The sequence below is a fragment of the Apus apus genome, chromosome 9 (assembly GCF_020740795.1).
Source record: "Apus apus isolate bApuApu2 chromosome 9, bApuApu2.pri.cur, whole genome shotgun sequence".
Classification (NCBI taxonomy): domain Eukaryota; kingdom Metazoa; phylum Chordata; class Aves; order Apodiformes; family Apodidae; genus Apus; species Apus apus.
In genome coordinates, this window is record NC_067290.1 from 10,732,376 (window position 1) to 10,756,808 (window position 24,433).

At 36.2% G+C, this 24,433-nt stretch overlaps 1 protein-coding gene across 1 annotated transcript in view; it reads left to right on the plus strand.

Moving 5' to 3' along the window:
- Positions 1–752: 752 nt before the first annotated feature.
- The window catches only part of ARHGEF3 (Rho guanine nucleotide exchange factor 3), a 64,951-nt gene continuing 41,270 nt past the window's right edge, over positions 753–24,433 (plus strand). Inside the window, exons 1-2 of the mRNA XM_051627681.1 lie at positions 753–817; positions 12,581–12,643. Of these exons, the coding sequence (XP_051483641.1) occupies positions 785–817; positions 12,581–12,643 (96 nt within the window). The 5' untranslated portion in view covers positions 753–784. The remainder of the gene's footprint in view (positions 818–12,580; positions 12,644–24,433) is intronic.

Below are 24,433 nucleotides of genomic sequence, written 5' to 3' on the forward strand. Positions count from 1 at the left end.
TTGTCAAGTTTAGTGGAGAATCAACAGTTCCTTTCATCAGTTATATAGAACTACCAAGGTTAAATCAACCTTTGCATTTCCTTAACACATCCTGACATGCCAAATTTGGGTGCTCTGCCTAGCTCAACTTCGGGCCTTGATTCTGGGCTGATTCTAAAGCATTCTGTGCTGAGTTCTTGACATTATGCCTCTGTTAATTTGACGACTCCAGTTTTGCACATCTCTTAATTTCTGAAGTACTAAAAATTTTCTATGAACTAAACATTTAAAAGTTCCACCTAGTGTCTGCCAGCTGTTCTGTTTTCTGGGGTATCTACATTTGGAGATTGTTGTCTGCCTTCAAGTTTAAAGCTCATTGCTGCTGTTAAAGTCTGAGAAATACTCAAGTAAGAGATGGACTGTGTTTCATTTACTGGGTCTCAAAACCCTCAAGACCTACCTATTACTTTAAAAACACATCAATGATGTCTTCACCTTTACGGTACCTGTGCTGTTCACTTGTTAGCAATTTTTAAAATACTTTTGTCTGTTTAAAATACTACTTGAAGCAGTCTATGAGGAAAAACCACAACAGAGATAGACACAACAATTCATCTCACTCAGCTTCTGACACTTGTAGTGTGCTGCATGACAGGAAGCGAGAGCAAACTGTTGGCTGCATGGGGAGGAGTTCCTGCCGAAAACTGAAGGAGACACATAGGGATTCCTTTGTAGCAAAGACTTTTCTCTCTCAGGCTGGAGATTAAGAAACCTCCTAAAAGCTGAGTACAGTATAAAGTACCTCATGGTGTGGTGTTGTTTTTTTGTGCATCATCAGGTATGTATAAATTTAGGATTGGGTTACTTTTTATTGTTTACGTATGTGGCATTTGTAATAATTTGAAGTTGCATAGATACTGCTTCCAAGCAGGACAGAATTTAAAACTGGGTATTGAAACAAAAATGTTGCTTAGCAGGACTGTTTCCTTCTGTAAGGAGAGAAATTTGTTAAGACTTTAGCTAGTATATTCTGATATTCCCAGTGGGATGGATGCCGGTTTATTTTTCTTTGTGTATTTAATTTGCTGCTGCAGGATGGTGGGTTTATGTTTGTGGCTTTGCTTTTTTATCATATGCATGTAAGTATCTCTGCCTCTGTTTCCTAAGGTGAAAATCAGGATTTTGATTCTAAAGTTTAAAATAACTATATGCGTAAGTCCATTGTCAAAGTGAAAGCTGTGACAGATCCTATTTGCAGTGCATTTAGAGTGCATAATGATTCTGCAGTTTTAGACATTGCACTTTGGAAAGATGTGGACAGAAGAGTAGCAAGATTGATAATAATTGTAGACAATACAGCCTATGAAGAAAGCTTAAAAAATTATCATGTTGTATGGAGAAAAAGAAGACTTTGTGAGATACATACATGCATTTGTCTTTGACTGTATGAGAAAAATGATGAAGTTAGTACTTGTCTGTGTTTGCCAAAGGTAGCACAGGAATAAATGAGTATATTTTGTATCAAGAGAGATTTAGCTTAAATATTTTGGGGGAAAGTATTTCCTGATTATGATCCTACTTAGGCAGTAGAACAGAGTATAGAATTATAATATAAATTCTGTAATTTCAAACTTCTCTGCATAATTTGGAAGGAACTGCATTGTACATATTTACCTGTTTTACATGTTGCAATGGTTAGTGTTTAATACTTGAGCTTAATTATTTATGGGGGATTTTATCTTTGGGCTATTAAGATGTGAAGTAGCACATTAGGGTCATAATTGCACAACTGTGATCTCTAACTTTGCAGCACTAGACCCAGATGGTAGCAGCCTTCCACTCACTGGAAAACTAGGGAGCTTCATCTTACTATAGAAACAAAGTTATTTCAAAATATTTGTGTATGTGTTGAATAAAACCATGCTTTGAGGTTCTTAGAAACATGATAAAGGTGGGGGCCTGTAGTGTGAGTCATGGATGTGTTCAGGGGCCTATATGTACTTGGATTTGCTGTGGAGAATGTGGTGTAAGTAGACTGGATTCTTAATTGGGATCTATTTTTTTAAATTATTATTGTTATTCCCTGTGACAGTTTTCAATGGTGAGAGAGATGGTTTGTGAAAAATTTAATGCACAGAATGATCTTTAGACATAATCTGGAATGCTTTATGCATTTCTGACTTAATGTAAATGAAAATTTCAACATGCTCAAAAATATTAAGACTGGAAGAGAAATTAAGAGCTATTCAACTGATTTGTTTAACAGATGTCCACATTTGAAAGCTCAGTTTTTATTAAATAGCTTAAGAATGACACTGGTGATTACTAACTGCCATACTGTTAAATTGGTGTAGTCTTTTTGAATGTACTTAATATACATATAAGCTGGGGGTATCTACTTTAGAAATAATTCATTTAAAAATTTATAGGTGAAAATATCTAAAAAATGCCCCAGTTTTCATGGAACACCAGGGAGATGCATGTTTGTGATGTAAAATCACACAGATGTTTCGTGTCTGCTAATATTGCTGACCTCACATTGAAACGTCTTAAGTTGTGTGCAGATTCTGTCTCCTGTTCTAGATGCTTTACCCCAAATGACTGAAGTCTTTATGCCTTTGTCAGTTTTGGTTGAAACTGGTCAACAACTTCTAGAACAAAAATCAGGAGTCACAGGGGTGTCCACCATATCCCATAAACCCTGTTATCTGAGAAACGGAGCTGAAGTGCCTGTGCGTGTGTTTATATACATTGAACCCAAAAATAGATACAGCAACATGTAATTTTAGTGAAAGCAGTATTGTTTTTATCTGCAGAAAAATCCATTTTGGGTGCAGCCATTTTATCTATTGTGTGTGATGCTGAAGATGAGCACTTGAGGCCCTTGGGTAAAAAAACATGTCTGTGGTTTTAAAGGTACAACAGCAGAATGATGCTGAATGCAGGAAATTAGACTAACAGTAGACTATTAGAACAATAAGGGATGACTGCAGTTTTAGCAAACATAAACGAATTGAATGCCATGTGGTGACTTAGTTTATGGAAGTTTTTTCATTCTGCTGTATGTGGTTGCTGTGCACAGCATCAGCAATCCAAGCTCTGTTTTACTATGAGGAGCTCTGTTGGATTCCTGACATTCTTAAAAACAAGCAAACAACAAAACCTCCAAACATTTTTATTATTTAAGTGTCATTTGAGTGAATCTACTTTTCAAGTGAGAAAATTTCATTGTGATTTTTGTTCAAAGAAAAAAAAGCCTTGCCTCTTACATACACAGATGCATCAGTTTTGGAACCAGAAATGGTGTCTGATAGCTGTGACTAAAGTGGCTGTAAAGATTCTTGCTGTCCCATGAGAAGAAGTCGCTGTGCCTTCAAGTGCACAAAACCTTTAAGGGTAGAGTTAGAACATTAAAATAGCACAACTTTGATTATTCTTCTTCCTTAGATATTGATTGTGTTAATTAACAACATAATTTATGTAGTAGTCTTTAAGTTCTGACTGAGAAAGGCTCATATAATAGATTGCTGTTCACTCATGTAACAAAGAGCTCCTATGGAGAAAGAAATAAAACTATGTAACTTATTTATCTGAATTTGATTTAGACTTTATAGTAAACTGAAAAAGTTTCAGCATGTTTATGTCTCTGCTAGATTCCAATGACTGATACTCTCCCTGTCTTCCGAAAAGGGGAAGGAAGAAAGTTAAATAAAGATAGAATAAATACCAGTCCTCAAACAAAGCTCTGCTGATCCTTGTCCTTACAGCATCCCGTACATGCACACCCATTTCCTGTTGTTAAACACATTGAATATAACTTTCATTTCATTGTTCACTTTAGTGTTCATTTTATATTACATTGACCGGAAAGTCTCAAATCCATTACGATAAGCGCTGTAGAAATGAAACTTGCTGTCTGTGGTCAGAGAAGGGTGAAAAGGAGCTCACACTTTGTCAGGCAAAGATGTGACTCCTCAGAAGTGTTCAGATACCAGAGTTTCAGTGACAAAGCCTTAAGTGCCTTAGAAGACCTCACCTCCATTTCAGAGTTGTAACATTCTGTTGTGTTGAAGCAAACTTAGAGCAGCATCTGTTTTTTTTATGTTTGTTTTGTTTCTGACATCAAGAACAAGCAAGTTCTGTTGCTAACACCCATGCACAAAGAGCCTGCCAGCTGAACATGTGCAGAGTGGGGAACAGAACCAGCCAAGCTTTGTAGCAGACGCTGTGCAAACGGTGCAATTGGGCATCTCTGACTGTTTCTCACACAAAAGGAATAAAGCTTTTGTTTAGATTTTTGTTTCACTCTTGAGAAAACGAAACCTGTAACCTCTTTGGTATTCTGAACAGTAGAGGGCAGCGGAAATCGGGTTTGTTAGAAAAAAAGGAATTTTTGCTTCTCTTTAGACCTCAGCAAGGTATTTTTGACAATGTAGCATAAAGAATTGTGGTACTGGAATGAAGGGCAATAAGTTCTGTTCTTTTTTAAAAAAATTGTATTGGAACTTAGTATTCTGAAGCTATGGTCCCAAATGTATGATGCATTATTCAGCAAAGAAAAAAAAAAAAAAGGCACAGTGCCCTTGGAAAATTATTTAGGATGCTGTTGTCTTCCCATGCCTTCCAGCTCTTAGACCAGTCAGTGGTACAGCCATGCAAGTGAAAGGGAAGCAGGGAGAAATACTGGAACTGACATGAAGGTAGGTGGTAGGCTGTGGCAAAGTGGAAAAAGGCCTGGCCTTAAATGATGATAGAAGATCAATTAGTCTCTGAATGAGCATAAACTGGGGAGTGAAATACTACTGGTTGGTGAAACTGCAATTGGATAGCTCTGCACCAAACTGAGGAGGAACACCAGATTCAGCAGGAAATTTGGACATTTTTAGCAGGTTGCTGCAGACAGACATGCTTATGTTCTGATGAGCATGATATGGTCTCCCTGTATATGGGCTTGTTTCTGGGGCTGTGCATTGTGTCAGCCAGGCCAAAGGTTTTGGTTTGGGGTTGATTATTTTTTTTGGTTAGTTGGGGTTTTTTTGGCATCTATAACTTTATTTCACCTTAGACACTTGAATGTCAATGCAGCAGTAGTGTGATAAGATGGAAAATGGGTAATCCTACGTGAGGTTTATTCTTGTTTCAGTTTCAGGAGCATGCTGGCTTGAAGCAGAGTAATGTGACACCTCTGCTGCCTCTTCTAGTTCATGTCTGAAATCTGCTTTGTGATGTTATATCCCACCACCTGTAGCAGGAAATGTTAAATTAATGATTATTTAGCTAACTTTAAGATAGAAGGTTGTTAATCTTTTGCCTAGTAATTTTATACCAAATTTAAGCTGGATCCAATGCATATTTTGTTAACTGAATGTTAACAGGAGGTGTGAAAACTGTTGAAGCATTTAGTCAGAACTTCCTCCTGTTGTATTAGGAAGATCAAACAGAAGTATTTTAACTTTTTTGTTTTCTGGCTATGCCATTTGTGACACTTCTGCAAACAGTTTAAATTAGTCTGGAAAACTGAAATATTGCCTCCTTTCCTCCTAGTCCAGTTTGTTATGATTTCTTTCATCCTACCTCATTTCTGGCATAACTTTTAACACCTGTTTTGTATTGTTGTGCCTCATAACTGGTCTCTGTCCTGACTCTGAATCTTCCATATTTTGTGATATAATTGAGAGCTTGATACCTTTTGAGATCACTTGAATGTGATTTGAAACTGAAAACAGTGAAAACTTGAAGCAGAACTTATAACACAGAAGCAACAGCAGGTGGAGGTTTTGGAGTCATTAAAGGATTAAATTTGGTCTTGGCAAGTGGTGTTTTTCAGGGGTTTTTAATAGCGATCAATGTGATGTGGGTGGGTATGGAAGTGCTGACAAGCTACAAAGGAAAAAAGTGAGAATTGTAGTGTCTGAATATTCTTTTGAATTTACCAACTTCTGTACAAGTTAGCTATATAAGAATTAAAAGTAGGCTTAGAATTGCTAGTATATTTGAATATATACATGAGGATTTTGCTGATAAAAATTATTTACATACCAAGAGAATTTATAATCTAAACAAATGTTTTGAAGGAATGTGGTATAAAAACAGAGTGAGTAGAAATTCACATGAAAGTCAGGGTTATTGTTGGGATTTGATGTCTTTATTGCTAGTCTTATTCCCAGCTGGTTAAACACCAACTGTGATTGGTAGTGCACAAGGTCATCATCAGGCTTTCGATGTGAAGGATCTGTGTGGTTTGAGGGAGCTCTCAGCTGGCTAAGGAGATACTGATTGCTTTTTAAAATTAAAAAAAAAATCATGTAGTAGAGCTGCTTTCCATGCAGACATAGTCTGCCCTTGGGAGTGTGGCTTGAACCTTTTCTGGCCTATGAAGTTTGACATTTTGTTAAATATTTGGGCTGTTTTTTTCACCTCCTTCCACATCAATTCCTTTGAAATTTTATTTTTTACTATAGCTGATCTCGTAGAATTGTTTCTCTTCGGTTGGTGTCGGTTTTTAACTCAGTCTGATTGAGATACTCTTTTGGGTTATCCATATTAATAGGGTACCATAAACTGGAGAGGAGCATAAAACCCAGATCAGTGAATCCCTTTCTGTCTTTTCCTCAACAGTAAAAATTCTAATTCTGATATTTATTTAAATAATGCATTAGAAATAATTTTTTTACAAGGTTATTCTCTTCCAATTAGCAGTGTCTTAAGTGTGCCCAGATGTAAGTTCTGGAAATGCTAAGTTTTTAAGCTGTTTTTATATTAAAACAATTTGAAATACATAATGACTAAATGGTTTTCAGTTTTCCTTTATTTTGGACTTCTTGGTCTGAGGTTGTGGAGAAAATCTGTTCTGGTAAAATGAATGGATCCTTATTTGATAAATGGGCTAAAAAATTAAGTTTTACTTACTTGGTTTTAAAATGAGTCTGTCTATTACATTTTAAGGTCTTATGTGTCTGTGCAAATGAAATGCTTTGAACTGTTGATTTATTTTTATGCCAGTCTGTGTGCAGGCACATTTCAAAGCAATTAAAATGGATAGATGATGAAGCAAAAGTCAGCAGTTTTTCTGAAAAGCATTTCCTTCCCTGTCACAGGATGAGGTTTTTTATCAAGCTATTTTTGTGCATCTTTGCATTTCATCTCCCAGGTGGTAAAATATAAATCTCTGGTATTGATAACTTAAGCCCTCTGATGGAGAGAGGATGCTAAACCAGCCTTCCTATAACAATGTCTTATTGCTCTGATTCCTTTAATTAAATCACTACTTTAATATATAATTGGATATCTTACTTTCTCATCTCCTGTGAGATAATTATTGAGAACAACTCTTTCCTGCTGTGTTAAGACCAGGAAGTGTTCTGTCTCTGTGGCTGTGGCTGCAAATCACCTCCTTTTAGTCAAAAGTATAACAGACATGAGTCAAGATTCAGACTTGTTATACAGCCAGTCACTGTGGTCTGCAGACTTGGATATTTTTATTTTTGTATTTTGTTTTTTAATTTTAAAAGACAAAAAAAAGCCCTAAGCATGATAGAAGAGGCTTTTTCAGTCTAGAGTAATTTTTCTGTGTGGTCAGTCAGAAAACAGTGGCACAACTCTGTTCAGAATAGATGCTTGTTATTGCTATGCTTTTTTCACACAGACATGTATAACTTTTTTAAGGTCTACAAATATTGTGCTGAACAGGGAGGCTGTTGAAGCATTGCAAACTGTCGTTTTCTTTTAAGTAGATAAAATTCTAATTAAGAAATACTCTGCAGTGAAGTAGGAGCAGGCATTTGTCCATTGCTCGTAGCCTGATATGGAGTAATCACAGTATTTTGTATTTACTGTATTTCATACAGTGCTGTAGTATGGCATGTAAATGCATTAGAGAGGATGTGTGATCATGTCTAGTACAAGGATAGCACACTACCTTCAAATTGGATAATTTTTAATGCTATTACTCTGAAATTAAAATAGCCATGTGTTCTAATTGGATAGTTCAGTTTAACATTTCAGGAATATTCTCATTAATAGCTTTAACATGCTTTCCAAGAACAAAGATCAGGAACACTGATGGTCAAACTTTATTCCTGTCTTACAGTATTCATTATGTGTTGAGGCTTCTTATGGGTTTTAATGAAAACAAAATCTGATGCAATCTCCAATTGGACATAGATATATTAAAACAGCACACACATGTAGTCCATTATAATATGTTTTTGTATTACACGTGTAAGGGACATAACTCGTGGGCATGATCAGGTATCCGTAAGGGCCTCAACTTTTCTATCCCTTGACATGTTTGTGGTTAAATCTTATGAAATTTTCTGTAAGGTCTCTGCATGACTATACTTATGGTCTTGGTGTATGTCTTCTTAATATAGCACACTTAGCGTGGGCTTTCTCCCTATTGCACATATTTCTTCAAGCCATATAGTCCTAAAAGAAGCTGTTAAATTATATTCAAACTGGTGATTACTACAGCCATAGATAAGAAATATTAACAAGAACTAGGAATACTTAATGTGCAAGGTAATGAAGTGGAATTAAGAAATCAGTCTATTGCTGTGCCTGGGCCAGTGGAGGTGTCATGTTGAATCAACATTCATGCATTGTGTTCTTTGGCTTAACATAGTCCTGTGTGACAATATAAACTGGTTTGAAAATTCTACCATGGTTCAATATAATGCAGTTACAATTTGTTTGATATTCAAGCAGTATGCAATAGATATTTGAACCTCTCAGAATGCTGCTTGCTTAAATTACCTGAGGTTCTCTGAAGTTCAGCTTTTCATTAATATGCCACTTAACTGATTTCAGTATTTGGGCTATAACTTTATTTTACCCTCAAAGATTCCTGCCTTTGCAGTGAAGCTTATTCCACTATGAATGCATGTGATCCATATAGAGCTTAGTCACCTAACTCTTCTGGCTTTGTCCTAAAGCTACTACACTGTATTACTAGGACCTTTTCTGAAAGGAATATGCAAGAAATTGTGGAGATCAAAATGGAGTGAACTTTGTATTACTTAATGTGCTGTGTGATTTGAAACAAAATGGAGAGAAACATTCAAGGGGTGATTTTCTGGAACATAAGAGAATCAGAGGTCAGGTGCATTGTGCTGTGGCAGTCGAGGCAGAACTCTCAACTCCTTTGGGAAAAAGATCCTTGCAAAGAGCAGGGATTAATTTAATGAGCACCTTATGCTCCCTGCACAATATCCACTGCAGTCTTTGTTTCTAATCCACTTATTATGGGCAGAGAAATTTATCTGGTAGCTCAATTATTGGATTTTTTTTTTTTTCTGCTATGGTGTTCCCCCCCCCACCCCCAAGAGCCCTTGAAACTCTTAGAAAATTTAAGACATGAATCTTGCCTGCAATTGTTGATGATATTTAAATTTTCTGTATGAAATTATTTGTCTTGTGTAGCCACTGAGACAAACTTACAGAAAACATAAGTAGTATTATACTAGAAGACTTCCAGATACCAAGGATAGTATTGTATACATGCTGATAGATTTATCTGTGTGTGTTACTTTTCAGTAAATAGAAGATGTAAATAAAGCAAGGAGTGATCCTTTCATTAGGACAATAAAGTATAAGCTAGAGCAAGGGGTCTACGTTGTGGAGGCTGTGAGAGACTCATTCAATATGTAATTGCTTTTCTTATAATTTACCTTTGTTTTAATTCCTTTTGGTGTGTTGATACTGATTTGTTTCTCTGGAGTGTATTGAGAGTTAGTTATATACCCAAAGAGGCTGTCTCTAAATAAGATAAGAGCATGTTAATATTTACTACTTACCATATTTTGTGCTGTGCTTTACCTGAATAGCCTTGCCTCAGACACCTGTCCTCATGGACACTGCTTTGTCCGTGATACCTTTGTATTTTGGACCCATATTCCCCCTTTGAATGTAGCAGTCAAGCCCACACGTAGCTGCTGCTGTTGTGTAACTTTACTTCTACAGTAACAGGATGTCCTGTCTCCTTCAAGTTCACTTTAATCCTGCAGCCTTGCTAGCATGCTTGTACTTCATATTATGTAATTTACAGTCCCAGTCCGCTTTTGTTGGAGTTGGCCTGTGTTGGAAATGCCACATTCTGTGTTAATCTGTAGCCATGTGACCACTAATAAGTCTTTTGATCACTTACTTAACAAAAGAGCTACCTATTATTTGTGTGTGTTCATTTGTCACCCTGCATTAACAATGACATTGCATCTATTCCATTATAGAAAATATTAGTTATAGCTGGGGACATGCATAGTACTTATTTTAAAGAGAGACTTTTCCTGTCTATAGAGCATTGGGAGCACAGATTCTAACCAAGCACCTAACTTACTTTTTTTTTTTTTTGGTGATGACCTATTATTATATTACTATATTGCTTCTTTTGGAGTTAACTTTTATTCTAATATTTTGCAGATTGAGGCTTAGTTTTACACCATTTTTGTACTTCCATAACTACTTGTATTCTGTGCTTTCATAGAACCACAACATGGTTTGGGTTGGAAGAGACCTTAAAGATCATCTAGTTCCAACCCCCCTACTATGAGCAGGGACACCTTCCACTGGACCAGGTTGCTCCAAGCCCCGTTCAACCTGGCCTTGAACTCTTCCAGGGAGGAATCGTCCACAACTTCCCTGGGCAACCTGTTCCAGTGCCTCACCACCCTGACAGTAAAGAATTTCTTCCTAATATCCAATCTAAATCTACCTTCTTCCAGTTTGAAAAGGTTACTCCATATCCTATCATTTCATGCCCTTTTAAACAGTCCCTCCCCAGCTTTCCTGTAGCCCCTTCAGATACTAGAAGGTGCTCTGAGGTCTCCCTGGAGCTTCCACTTCTCCAGGCTGAACAGCCCCAACTCTCTCAGCCTGTCTTCATAAGAGAGGTGCTTCAGCCCTCGGATCATCTTTGTGGCCCTCCTCTGGACTGTCTTCAGGAGCTCCATGTCCTTTCTGTGTTGAGAGCTCCAGAACTGGGCACATTACTCCAGGTGGGGGTCTCATAAGAGCCAAGTAGAGGAGGAGAATCCCCTCCCTTGACCTACTGGTTATGCTTCTTTTGATGCAACCCAGGACATAGTTGGCTTTCTGGGCTGCAAGCACACATTGCCAGTTCATGGTGAGCTTCTTGTCCACCATCACTCCCAAGTCCCTCTCCTCAGGGCTGCTCTCAGTCCATTTTCCACCCAGCCTGTAGCCCATTTTTAGCCTTAGTTGCTAAAAGTCTGTACTGTAACAGTAAGAAGGATTTGTCTGAGAATGAAGAGTTACTTTTCATAAAACCCTTCTCATTGTGTAATGTGGTTAGAGAACTCATGATCCAGTTACTGGTTTTGAATAATCACAATGTTAAAACACAGCTGTCCTTGACTTTATCATTGTCAGAAAAATGTGAGATGAGTTACTTCCTAATGAATAGTAAAATTGTATTTAAATATGATTAAACAAGACAAAGGTCTGCTGAAAACTAGTGAGTAAATATATAAAGTTTCAACACCTACAGTTTAGTTTTAAAACAGCATTAAATAAAAACTTCCAGATGTTATGATGAACATTCTTTATCTTTGTTCAGTAAAGAAACTTCTCAGAAACCATAAACTTGACCTAGGAGAGCCTCCAGGCTTCACAAGAGCTAGGGGCATGAGCACGGAGAAGGGGGATGCAGTTTTTGTGTTTGGTTATTTGTTAATAATTTAAAAATACCTACACTATATGTAGCTTCTGCCTTTTAGTTGAACTTTCATGATCTCATAAGACTGGAGCTCTGCATGTCATCTGTGTGGGGTTTTTTGTTTGTTAAATTGCTCATCTTTTGCTTCTGTAGACTGGAAACTAAATCCCAGCTACTATGATCTGTGAATGCTTATCTCTAGTTGACAGTGGAGGACAGTACAGCTGGATAAATAAGGATCATGTATTCTGTGACTTCTCTTGTTTTCTAAATCTTCGTGGCCTGGTAGAAGATGCAGAGCTCTGTTAAAAGAAATTTCACGCTGCTTATTTGAAAGACATGAAGATTAATCTTGTGGTGAACCTGTGAAATGACATGAGGGAGGGCGTGCCATTTTCCAAAACAAAACTTGAATATAGAGCAGAATGAAATCACTGACATGGATATTGAAATCCAAACATATGTTAATGTTATTCCTGTAGTACATTTCAGCTGTTATCCTCACTATGTAATACTGACTATCTGGGAATAGGACTTGATTCCTCAATGTATGTTTTGAAAAATCTAGTGTAGGCTTTCAACACAAAATAGGAGTTTCTCCTCCTGACAGTCTCACTGATATGACATGACAAAAGTTCCTATCAAGTGCAAAATACAATATGCAGTAATTACTTATGCTTTTAGTTAGACATAAGTTTTTAATTGAAGTGCATGTAGTTTAGTAATGTGCTGATAGGCAGCTTTTCAACTTGGGGAAATAGAGTTTATGGTGTGATGCATGGCGATTATCATGATGCTGAGAGAAAATAATTAACTATATACATGTAGGTATGTGTATGACTTAGTTATATATGCCTGTTTCAGGATCAAGCCAGTGGTAGTTAGTAGTGTTCATCAAAACTGAGCTTCTTTTTCATTTTTTTTTAATAGAAAAAACGAAAACAGAGTACTCAAGATGAAGATACAATCAGTATCTGCAGCCTGGATACAAGTGTGAGTAATTTCATTTTCCTTTTTGCCTTCCCTCCCCACCCCCTTGAACTAAAATATGGCTATTGTGGGTACTCTGAAATAAACACATCCATCAGTGCAGCTGTATTGTTTTAATACATAGTATGAATAACTTGTTCTTATTCCTAAAAAGTTAGAATTTATACATTACTGCTTTTCATTTATCTGTAGCAAAATGTTGACAGAAAATCAAAAAAGTCAGAATGACTGTTCATTGTAAAGCAGCAAATCTATTATTAGTAACTAATGATCAGGATAAACGGGCATTGTGAATGCAGGACTCAAAAGGAGACCTTTTATCCCATTGCAGAGCTATATGAGAAATTTCAGTTATGTCAGAGGTCATTAATGCTGGTGTTGTGAAACTGTGCAAGGTTAATTAATTAATACAGTTGTGAGACTTATGTGTGTCTCTGCTGAAGTGATGCCCACATCATGTACAGCTGTGCTGCTCTGACACGTCAGATGTGAAGACAACATCAGAAAACCTGTTTTATAAAAACTGCACAACTTATAACATGTATGCTTTTCCAAACAAAGACTGTTTATGACTTGTGAATTTTTAATTGTTTTTATAAGTAAAGTTGAAATATTAACTTCATTATTTTTTTTGAAAATGAATACAGTGACTGATGTCTGTTTAGGTTAAAAAGTCAACCTTTTTAAGGTCCAAACTATTTCTGTTGATTTTGGTGGCTGTTGAATCTCAAAGTATTAATGAGTGCAATTACACAGGAAACTGCAATGCATGTTGTTTTTCATGTAAAGTTGTGACATAAGGGTACACTTGTGTTTATTGTTTCAAATCCATGAAACCATTAAAGCATTTATTTTCCAGTGGCTAAGAATATAAACATTTTAATACATGTGTTCCCTATTAGGAATTTAGATTCTAACTGGGATAATTATATATTATTACGTTTTTACAGATAATAAATCTCTCAAGCTCTGTAATAGTGTATGCATTTAACAAATAAGCATATTAGACTTTCCTGTGCAGGGCACTTCCTGGTTTACATAATGAGATGAATGACTTCTGTTCTTCCAGCTCACTAAGCTGCTGCTATAAGGAAGTGCTCTCTGTGCAGGCTGCAGCCACTGCTGTGCTGGCTTCTCAGGCATCACCTCAAGGTTATTTCTCTCCCTGTACTTGCCAATGGAAAGATCTGGCCATCTTTTACTCTTTCTAAAGTTTCTGATGTGTGTAAATGCATCCATTCACCACCTTTGTCCAGGAGGATGGAAAAGAAAGATCATATTAACAATGTAGAGACTGGATTGCTTCGTACCTTGGAAAGCAGCATACATTTGGGTCTCCTGCCAATTTATATCACGCCTACAGTATTTTTTGTAAAAATAGCTTTTATATATACTTTTTTATGACTGAGCATTGCCAGACACACCTGTCTTTTCCAGGAGAGTCAGTCATAAAGACAGAATTTCCTTTCACAGGAAATGCTGGTTGGAGCTTTGCTGACTCAGGACAAGGACTGGTAATTTAAGCATGATAAATGATTTTTTTGTATTTGTTTAGTGATCTGGACTGGTATTGATGCTTCAGGAGTTGATAAACTGGCTTATTAAACTGGCTGGTCAGTCTTGGCTCATTTTATTGCCAACTTTAAGAAATGGATTTGTAAAACCCTTCAGTGTCAAATAGCTCATGATAACTTGTGACAGATGTGCCCAGCAGACTGTGAAGGCTGTTGAGTGCATGAATATATGAGGCCACTGACGTCTGTATTTAAAGGAAAATGTGTACCTGATACCCAACATGGTTTTTGTTCATGTTGGCCTCCAGCAGAAGGGTTACCTTGTATTCACTCTATTCCTTACCTCAGTCTGAAGTGTGTTTCATGCTTGTGCTCTTAAAATGATGGTATGTTCTAGAGTGATTCGCATATGCATATCGATTTACAGACGTTATGTAATTAACGTGTCTTACACAAACTTCAGATTTTAGAGATGTTCTCTTGCAGCTTGGAGAACTGGGACAGAGAATCAGAGAGACAGCTTACACTACAGCTCTACAGTTCTTTGTATTCCTCCTCCGGCAGACACTGTCTGTCTTCACTTCTGACCTGTTCCCTAGTTTTTCTGCCTGCAGAAGCACTGCTTGTTGCTGCTGCCACTTTTGTTCTTTTCTGATACCCAGGTTTTGAAACTTGGATCTTCAGTCTGTGCAATCTTCTTCTGAGCCTGGAGGAGTGCTGGAGAAGTGCAAGGGCTTGTACTTCGCAGTCAGGGCGAGGTAGCTGCTTCTTTAGCTGTGTTCTGACCCTTCTTGGAATCAGTGTTCATTTAGTATCTGTAGGCTAAATGCTCTTAGGGAGTTTTAAGCTGTTAAACGTATTTCTCAGTGAGATGGTGATGGACACTGTTATCTGGAGATTTTTATGTAGAGGACTCAGCAATTTAGGTAAAAGCAGTGTATTTTTAAGGGCTATTGCAAAATTGGTAACTGCAAAGTAGTTGGCGTCTTGTAATGGTGATAGATGATGCTGTGCCCCATGAATCTCAACTCTATAAAATCATAAGTAGCTCAGATGTCCAGAGCAAAAAACTGGTAAGACCTAATATAAAACTTGCACTTTTCAGAATAAAATTATACTTATGTAAGCAAAATCCTTTTCAGAAGAAGAAACAAAATGCTGCTGTGCAGTTCTCTGCAATCAGTTGTTTGCAGAAGTTGTTGTAAACTCATGGAAGTTGCTTTTGTTTTCTTTTTATATTGAGGAGAAGGAACATAAAACAAATAAGTGATGAACTAGACAGGTAGAATACTTAATAAATAAGGTAAAATTCCATATGAAAAGCCTCAGAAGAGTTATTTTATTTTGTTTATATAGTACAGTTGTTATTACTGAAGATAAACACTTCCAAATGGTCATTTGTTAGTGCATTCTGAACTGGAGAATTCTTAGTGCTCATCTGTCTACTTACAAGTTAATAAAATATGCCCCAATGTAAAATAATAATAAAAAAAGTTACTCACACTTAGGCTACATTTGCATACACTAGATCAGAGTTCATTAATTTTGATTACTTTTAGTGCTGAGTGAACATTTGTTATGTATTTGAGTGTCAATATAACCAAAACATTCTTTGACCTAATTAAGCTTCATTATAAACTCAATAATATTTGATTGCTAAGGTATGGCAAGCAAGCTTTGAAAAGCTTAGAGAGGATTACCTCTACATCAGCTTACCAGAGTTGAGATAATTAAAATATATATTGTATCTGGCTCTTTTTATTTCTATGAACTCTGGTCTGTTGTGTGTTCATAGTTCAAAAAGCCATCAGCTTGCCCAGTAATATGTATACATGGTGTTTGAATTATGCATGACTTTGTAATACTGCTCTGTCACGTGGACAGTCAGTGCTCCATCTGGATTCAGACTTCATTATAAAATGACTGTGCTTAATCCATTATTAATCCATCATATGATTCTTATGGACTAGACACTGTCTGTTGTTCTGTATTATTTGAAGTAGTATAATGTCACTTATCTTAAGGCTATGTTTTGTTATTCTCCTCCTATTTCTCATTAAGCAAGGTCTGCAAGTGGTCTATTGGAAAAATTAATTAACTGCTGGTTTTGTTGCTTTCTTTCTTCCCCCCCCCCTATTCTGGAATGATCTCAGTCTTCCTGTGTGGTGTTATAGTGCAATTGCTCTTTATTTAAGTGAATAGAATTTGGCAAATTTTTTCAGTAAGTCTCACAGATTATTCTAGTGCAGTTAGCAAATGTGTGATGAAGTTGCACATCTTCAGTACAAATCTGTCTATAGAAATACGCCAAATCCTTTGGAAACATGGACCAAACTGTCTTAAAATACAGTTGTGCAACTGAGAACTGAGTAATAAATTGTCTCTTGTATTAATCTATAGGTATCTATAGATACCTTAAACGAAGCATGGCTGTTAAAACTTTCTTTAAGGTTTAACTCAAATTATAACAATATTATACTGTGACTCACTAGCATCTATTTCTCTGCTCCTATTTAAATTAATGTGCAAGACATAATTTGAATACAACGTCCTTTCCTACAGTACAGAGAATCTGTTGACCTCAGGGAAATTGTTTCCTCTTATTTTTTAAAAGAAACCATGTGCAACATAGGGGAAGACCTCAAGGGGTTTCCTTTGTCAGGGTATTTAAGCCTGTATGGTTTGGCTGACTTTTAATTGCTTAAGTAGTCTTATTGAAATAACTGCTGGAAGTCAGAGGAATTACTTAAATGCTCAAAAATAGATAAGCCTGTTCAAGTGTACATCACTAAATTGCAGTATGATCTGCAGAATTTAAATCGAATGTATCTTGTAAAGTCTTTGAAATAATAGAAGATGTATTATTAATAAGTACATCTGAATAAAAGGGAGCATACCCACTTGCTATTTATGATCTTGACTAAAAAGGCAGAGGTAGACTAAACAAGTTAATGTACTGATAAGTCATGTATGTAACAATAGGGAGAAAAACAGTAGGACAAATTCCAGAGCTAGGGGTGATTTACATGTACATAAAGATACAGTAAGTGGTAAAAAGTAAGTAGAAATGCCTGAGTGAAGAAAAACTATGGTAAATTAAATGTATTTATATACCATTTTCTCTGCTTCAGGATTTTCTTTGTGCAGTTCTTGATATTCTGCAGTCTTGGAGGGGTAGTCAAGCAAGATTTTGTGGGGAACTCTTTGGTTCCTAGGAAGTGATTATTCTTCTAATGTTGATGTTTGTTTTTTTTCTGCTGAGGCATGCTCAGTATTACTGTTCTCAAACAGAAAATATTGATAACTGTCGAGCAAGACAGACATTGCAAAACCCCTTTCAGGAACGCAGGGTTGCTTTTCAGTTATTGCAAAGCTATTACACTTTTTCAATCCGTTTTAAGAGCTGATGGAATCTTAAATTGTGATAATGTGTTGGGAGCTGTGGAGGACTTGTGATATAAAACTGGAAACAGATTATAGCAATTCTTAGATTTAGTGTTCTTTGATGAGATTAACTGTGGTCATGCAATTTTTTTCTTCCCTGACTGTAATGACAGAATAGAAGAAAATGTACTAATGTTTTGCATCCAAATCAGAAATGTCTCATCCAAAGGATCCATTCAGTCTGTATATAGTGTTCCAACTGCAGCAAATTACCTGACTGAAAAATATGAGACAAAGAATATTTTGTTTTCAAGAAAGACAAGAAATTTTTTATCTTTATAACATCTGCACATAACTCTATTTCTCTCTCAGATTCAGTCAAAAGCATTATAAATAAGTCTGTGTCAGATTGAAAATAATTGTATTGGACAGTAATAGCAGTATAGGTTAGGTTCACTTCAGCCTGGCTGCCTGGTTTTTAACTGGGGGTCCTACATGAGCCTTGCTACTTGTACTAAGTTCTGAAGCAGCGGATGATACTTGTGACAGGTACTTAAAAGCCCTCTTGGCTACATCTACATAAACTGCACTCCAGCACTTCAGCTACAGCAGTTATTTTGTATATAGTACAGTAAAAGTCAGTTTTTTATTAATTTCCTTTAGTATCTTTCTTATGTTGCCTTTAGAGCAGGGACTTCATATGAAGATGGTGATTAGCTGTATTTTCCACTTACTTTTTGTATCTCTTTGCAGTGTAGTAATTTGATAAAAAGTGCATATTATTTCCTTCAGTGGTGCTGTTTTTCTTTCATGCCCTTTCATAACAGAAAGCAGCAATTGAAGTTTGAATTCAGTTTAAATTACTTTGCTGTTACAGAACCAAACATGAGGTATACATATTTTCAACATGGCAAGATCGGCACCATTTGTGAACAGAAATAAGCCAGATGTTATTGGCAGCTGTGAGGTTGGATATTAAGAAATGTGTGTGGTGATTGGCTAGATGAAGATTTGCAGAGGAGATACAGTTATGATTTAATAATGAAATTGAATCAAGAAACAAGAGTTACTGTGGTTTGTTTGGTTTATTTGGAGGTCAAAATAAAAACTGATACTAGTTCTATAGTGATGTTATATAGTCCAGTACATTTCCTAAAATAAAATTTGATACATCATAACTGGTAAGTGTATTTTATATGGAATCCATAATATGGACCATGCAGACAGAATTTGCAAGAAAATTTAGGGCTCCGTGTAAACATTGTCCTGTGTGTGCCCTCTAGTCAGAGAGTTGAGTTGCTCTAAATTGTGACATAGGCCAGTGTTTACTGAAGTCTCAAGTTGAAGTCAGGTCAGGATTTCATTGAATTAGCATGGCTGTATGTTTTAAAGTCCATAAATTTCTATAATGCCAGCTACGTTTTGGCTAGGCCTCTGGAAGTGACCAACAGGAAATTAAGTTTGTAGGCAAACAGAGTGATATGTCTCTGTAACATCGCAGGGTTTGAAGGGGCCTCATGAGGGCAGTTGAATCACCCATCTCTCTTGGTGGTTGCATTAAATGATAATGAAGTTATGCATTACAGATATTTCTGCAGGTTGTTGTTTTGTTTTGCTTTGCTTTGCTTTTTTTTTTTTTTAGAAGACTGCTGTTTCTGCAGGCCATGTAGTCTAGAGCTTCTCTCTGTCTGTTGTTAATAAGATTTTCCCAGTCTCAAACCTGTTTAAGACATTTGCCTTATACCATACATGATAATTCATAATTCAGATCAATGTAAGGCTATAAAATCCACTGAACAGATATGGACAGGTAATCCTATACTATATATTTCCCTGTAGCCAGAATCTACTGATAAGCCAAGTTGTTTCAGATTATACCTTTTGCTTTATAAGAGTTAAAGATTATAAAAAAAAGACAAGCCTGACAACTATACATTTTACCAGTATTTTGTCAGTAGTGGTATTACTGTACAAAGTTTTCTATTAGGTACTTTCTTCTTTTGGCTGATAAGAGTAGGTTAAAAAAAAAAAAAAAAAGGCAGTTTCACACAGATATTTGATCTACTTGGCTTGTATTTATTCCAGCATGAGCCTTAAGTTTTCTGTGTAACCTTCAGTGAGCCATCCAACCTTTCTCTTGATCAAATTGTTATCTGCAGAATACAAATACTAATGCTTGCTCGTTTTCCTAAGCTGCTTTGTGACCAAAGTGCAGCAATTTCTAGAGGAGTGTTCTGCATTGCCATTGCTGATGACTACAGCTGGAAGGGGTATACACCAGTGCAGGTTGTTAACCAAGGTCACTTCAGTGCAGAATAGTGTTGGAAGACATAAGCCTGTGAATCTTCAAGTTTATTGTGCCAGGGAAGTGTAACATGATTTTTCATCCAAGTTTCACTAGTTTTCTCTGGGGGCATGTTTCAGTGTTTTCTATTCAATAGAATATTATCTCTGCATAGCAGTGATTTCCTAATTCATTTGGTAGCCCTTAGGTCCTCTTATCTCCTGTGGAAATTTTTTTTATTGCTTGTACCATTCCATTATTACTGTAGCTGTGGAGTCTGAACAGCTGTGGGATATCTGCTCACTGCTGCTGACTCACTTTGTTATGCAACTGTACCCTGCTTCCTACACTGTGGTGCGAAAAGCAACAGGGAGAGGGAAAAGCCCCCAGCAAACAGAAGCCCAACAAGTGTTTGGAAGTCCTCTATAAATATTTTCAAAAAAATAATTATTTATTGTTTAAAAAGATATTAAAGTGTTTCTCAGTGGAATACTAGTGTGTCAGCTCTACTGGTGAACAAAAAATACAGAAATAAAAGATAAAAGATAAACTCTCAGAGCAACGCGCTTGGTGGTTAAGCTACAACTGCTAACATACATGAGGCTGAGCAGATAATTTAGTCATGTTTGGACCTGCAGGCAATGAGCATATAATGCACATGGCATCACAGTAAGTCTGCCTTACAAAAATTAGGTTTTAAGATTAGACTGAGAATTTTAAAGTTTATTCTGAGCACTAGACTGCCATAACATCATCCTGCATGTATGAGGACAGGACAGCTCCAGAGGTAACTTCTGAGATCTTTACAGTTATTGGAATTTGTTCATTTAGATGACTACAAAAATTAGTCAGTAGAAGAAACAAATTGTCTGTGAACCTGCAAGGTTGATACAAGTAGTCTTTGTTCACTAAATTCTAAATTTGCGGGGTCAAATCTACATCTGCTCCTATACTGGAGGTTTGATTCATTTATTTCCTCTACGCTCACTGCTGCATTATCTACTAAATCAGTCATTTGGTTGGATTAAAAGGTCTATTTTTTTAATTTGATCTGTTAATTCTTAAGGCAGTGCTTGTACCTAGCTGATACTTTTCACCATTGTTCTCAAGGAAACTAATACTGCAAGGATTTATCTTAGGAAATGCTGAGACTTTCAGCTGCTATTTTTGTACATAGAATGTATTATTTAAACTGTACATATTTGCGTTGGACTGGTGATAGAGGTTGCCCTTTGAGTTTTGTTTGCCCCCAAGAGTTTAATCCCTTCATGGAGGGAGGGATTCACTTGATTTATCTCAGTAATCTCTCTGCTTTAGTGAACATCTGATAGAATCTGGATCTGAACTGCAATTTTTTTAAAGCTCTCCTACTAGAATGCAGGCAGTAATCTAGCTGTCAAAGGTTTTCCTTTTCACTGCTTAGAACTGTAGCCAGTTTTTTTAAAAGATGCTTAGATAGTGATGGATGCATATATCTGCATGGAATTGTCAAAGGTCATGAAGCATTTAATTCCCAAAATTGACAGTAGGTCACTTTATACGTTTAAATATCTGCTGCTGTGTGCTTAATGGTTCTACTTAGTTTTAACTCACTGTGAGGATGTAATTGATTTTTTTTTTATTTTCTAAAAATGTAATTCAGAAGATGGCAATATTTCACTGGTCTGTTTTTCTTTAGCATGTTGATTAAAAACACTGTGATTTTTTTTTTTATTTCCTCATAAAACTATTATAATTTGACATTACTCTACTGTACTTAATTATGTTTATAAGAATTGTTTGTCATCCTTAAGTGCTTGTAATGAACCCCTTTTTAATACATGTAGGCACAAACCTGATGTTGTAGCATAGTGCAGCACAAATTGCTTGTATCTGTGATAAACTGGAATAGATTTACGGTGGTGATTTGAATATTAGGTTTATTCTGTATACTAGCTGCATATGACTGAAAAATTGAGGCAATTTACAATAGTTCAGTTTTCCTGTTGTGTGCATAAATAGCTGAGTATTAAAGCTTTTAAGAACTCATATTACATAAAGTAAGAACGTGTTCCTACTGGTGGAGCTGTAAGCTATGTAGCTGCCCTGGTTAGTTACAAAGAGTAGCCATAGCATTACTAGAATTACGATTTACCTGTTTAAGCACAAATTCTAATTCTATGGTTTTGCTTTTCAGTGTTACAAGCTATTTTTTTTAGAGAAGTATAAAAACTGTTATGTGTTATTTGGCCTTTTTTAATATGTCATCATTCAAGAGATCTTATTCATTTAGTTTTGAGTTATGGGACATGGAAATGAAAATGTGTGATAGCTGAGGCTTAAGTACATAACCTTGGTAAAGAGTTTTGGTGTTCTTGGCATAGCTGTTACCCTTGTGAAAACATTAGCAAAGAGCTTTGAAAGTAAATTAAATTAATTGCAGACTTCCAGAAGTGCAGTAATTAAAAAACAAATACAAGCCCTTAGCTGGAGGCAGAGAAGCTGGCAGTAAATTTCTTCTTTCCGTGAAGTTAATGGAATTTCTTCCAGAAACCTTTTCAGCCAAAGAATAAGGACCCTGATAGTGTGAAAATATTAACAAAGACAAGTTGCAGGCTTTAATAGGCGTATGCTGGTATTCATTACTTACAGATATATTTGTATCAGATCAGTCAGCATTTAAATAGCATATTTTTTACTAATGTTAATCTATTCTTGAGTCTAAAAGATGGTCCCTAATGTATACATGGTGGAGTGTACACAGGATGAGACTTGGGAAGGGGCAGATTGTGTGATTAGATTTTTTTCTGAGAGCAGAAGCATTCTTTGAGTGTCTGCGCTCGTGTTTGTTGTACGTATTAACTATTTAATAATTAACTGTTAAGTTTTGCAAGTAATTATATGTAGTACAGAGTAGTTGGATTTTTTTTTTCTTGCTACTTTGATGAAATCTCCATAGCTGCTTATTAATTAAGCCAAATTAGTCACTTCTGGGGCAAAAAGCTGAGAGCTGTCTGAGCATTGTTGTATTGGAATGTCTTATGTACAGTATGTTATTTATTTTATACATTTTGCTATTTTTGAGAGAGTTGTTTTCATATTCTGCTGTTCATTGCTTACATCTGAAACATGTTAATCATCCTCCTTTTGTGACCTTTTTTTCTTTTTTGCCATCACTTCTTAGAATAGCTCAGTGGCTTCCTGCACACGGTGTGAACTTTGCTCTGAATTCAAGCAGCTTGTGTGTTTTGATGTTTGAAGACATTTTTGTTACTAGAGTGGAACCTCCTGCTAGGATAAGCAGTTTTTAATGCCCTTTTCTGCTCAAATGAAATTTTATAGATAATGAATTTGTTGCCTGTGTGTACAAGGAATTGGCCAAAGAGCTGATGTGGGGCCTGGGTTTGTGCCTATCTGGGGTTCTGAGACTAGTTGTGGTTATGGCACACACTTCTCATATGAACATCATGTATCACCCATTCTGTGGCTTGTAGTCACTGGTTATAAAATGCTGATGAGCTTATTTTTCCTTAGTGATACTAGAAAAATTAATCAACTTTAAGGGACTATACAAAGTGCTATTAAAATGGAAACTATTGTTCTGTTACTCTTTTATTATGTGATTATAATTGAGATTGAGCTTGCTTTGTGTGCAGAATTGCAGGACCTGCTGTGGTTGAGATAATCTTTTGATGCAGGATGCATAGCTGTGAACGAAGCAAATTAAAAGCAGTCCTAGGAAGTACTTCAGTACAAATTTGTTAAAACCAGTTTACATTGACTGCATGAAGTCACTGCAATGGTATTCCCTTAGATAGTAAAAAGGAAAAAAAAAAAAAAAAGAAAAAAGGGAAAAAAGAAAAAGGATAAAAGCCATTACAGCATGGATGAGATAACAGTGAACACTGATGTCTGTGTGCCAGGACATTTTCTAGCCAGTACCTGCATCAAATCTAACTTGACTTTTCTGCATACTGGCTTTAAAATGCCATGTTATAATGGGCATGTTATTTTACATTTACAGAAGTTCCACATTGCACTAACTCGCCAAAGAGACAGCTGAGGATAACAGGAACCCTTTGTTGCCATCAGTCATCCATTGTTCCTCTACCTTGTGTTTTTAAATTGAGTTATATTGTGTATATACACATATATGAATATATTTTTTTAAGGGGTGGAATGTGGGGGAGGGAAAGACCAATAAAAAAATATGATACCACCTGCATCTTGGGTCATGAATGGCATTAGATGCATAACTGGCAGCTCTTGCCTAACTCCTCAGGAAGTTAAGGTGATAAGCCTCAGGAAAAATAAGTTTCCCTGTGGCTTCTTGGGGGAGAGACTCTTGTTTCTGTGTCTGGGAATAGGAAGAATGAATGTTTCCTTCTATTAAATGCCTTGTTTCCAAAATAATTCCTTTATTAGCAATAGTGCAGCAATACTGTGATTCTTACTGTTGTCACCTGTCTTTTAGTGGTCTTTATTTACATTAGTAGCAAACATAAATAGTGTCAACATATTAATAGTTTTTCATCCATTAGTTAAGCACTGATGGATCTCTTGCTAGATATATTTGCTCACATTTGTCACTTTTAGTGCTTTTTAAAAATAACTTCCTCTTTGTGGTGCTCA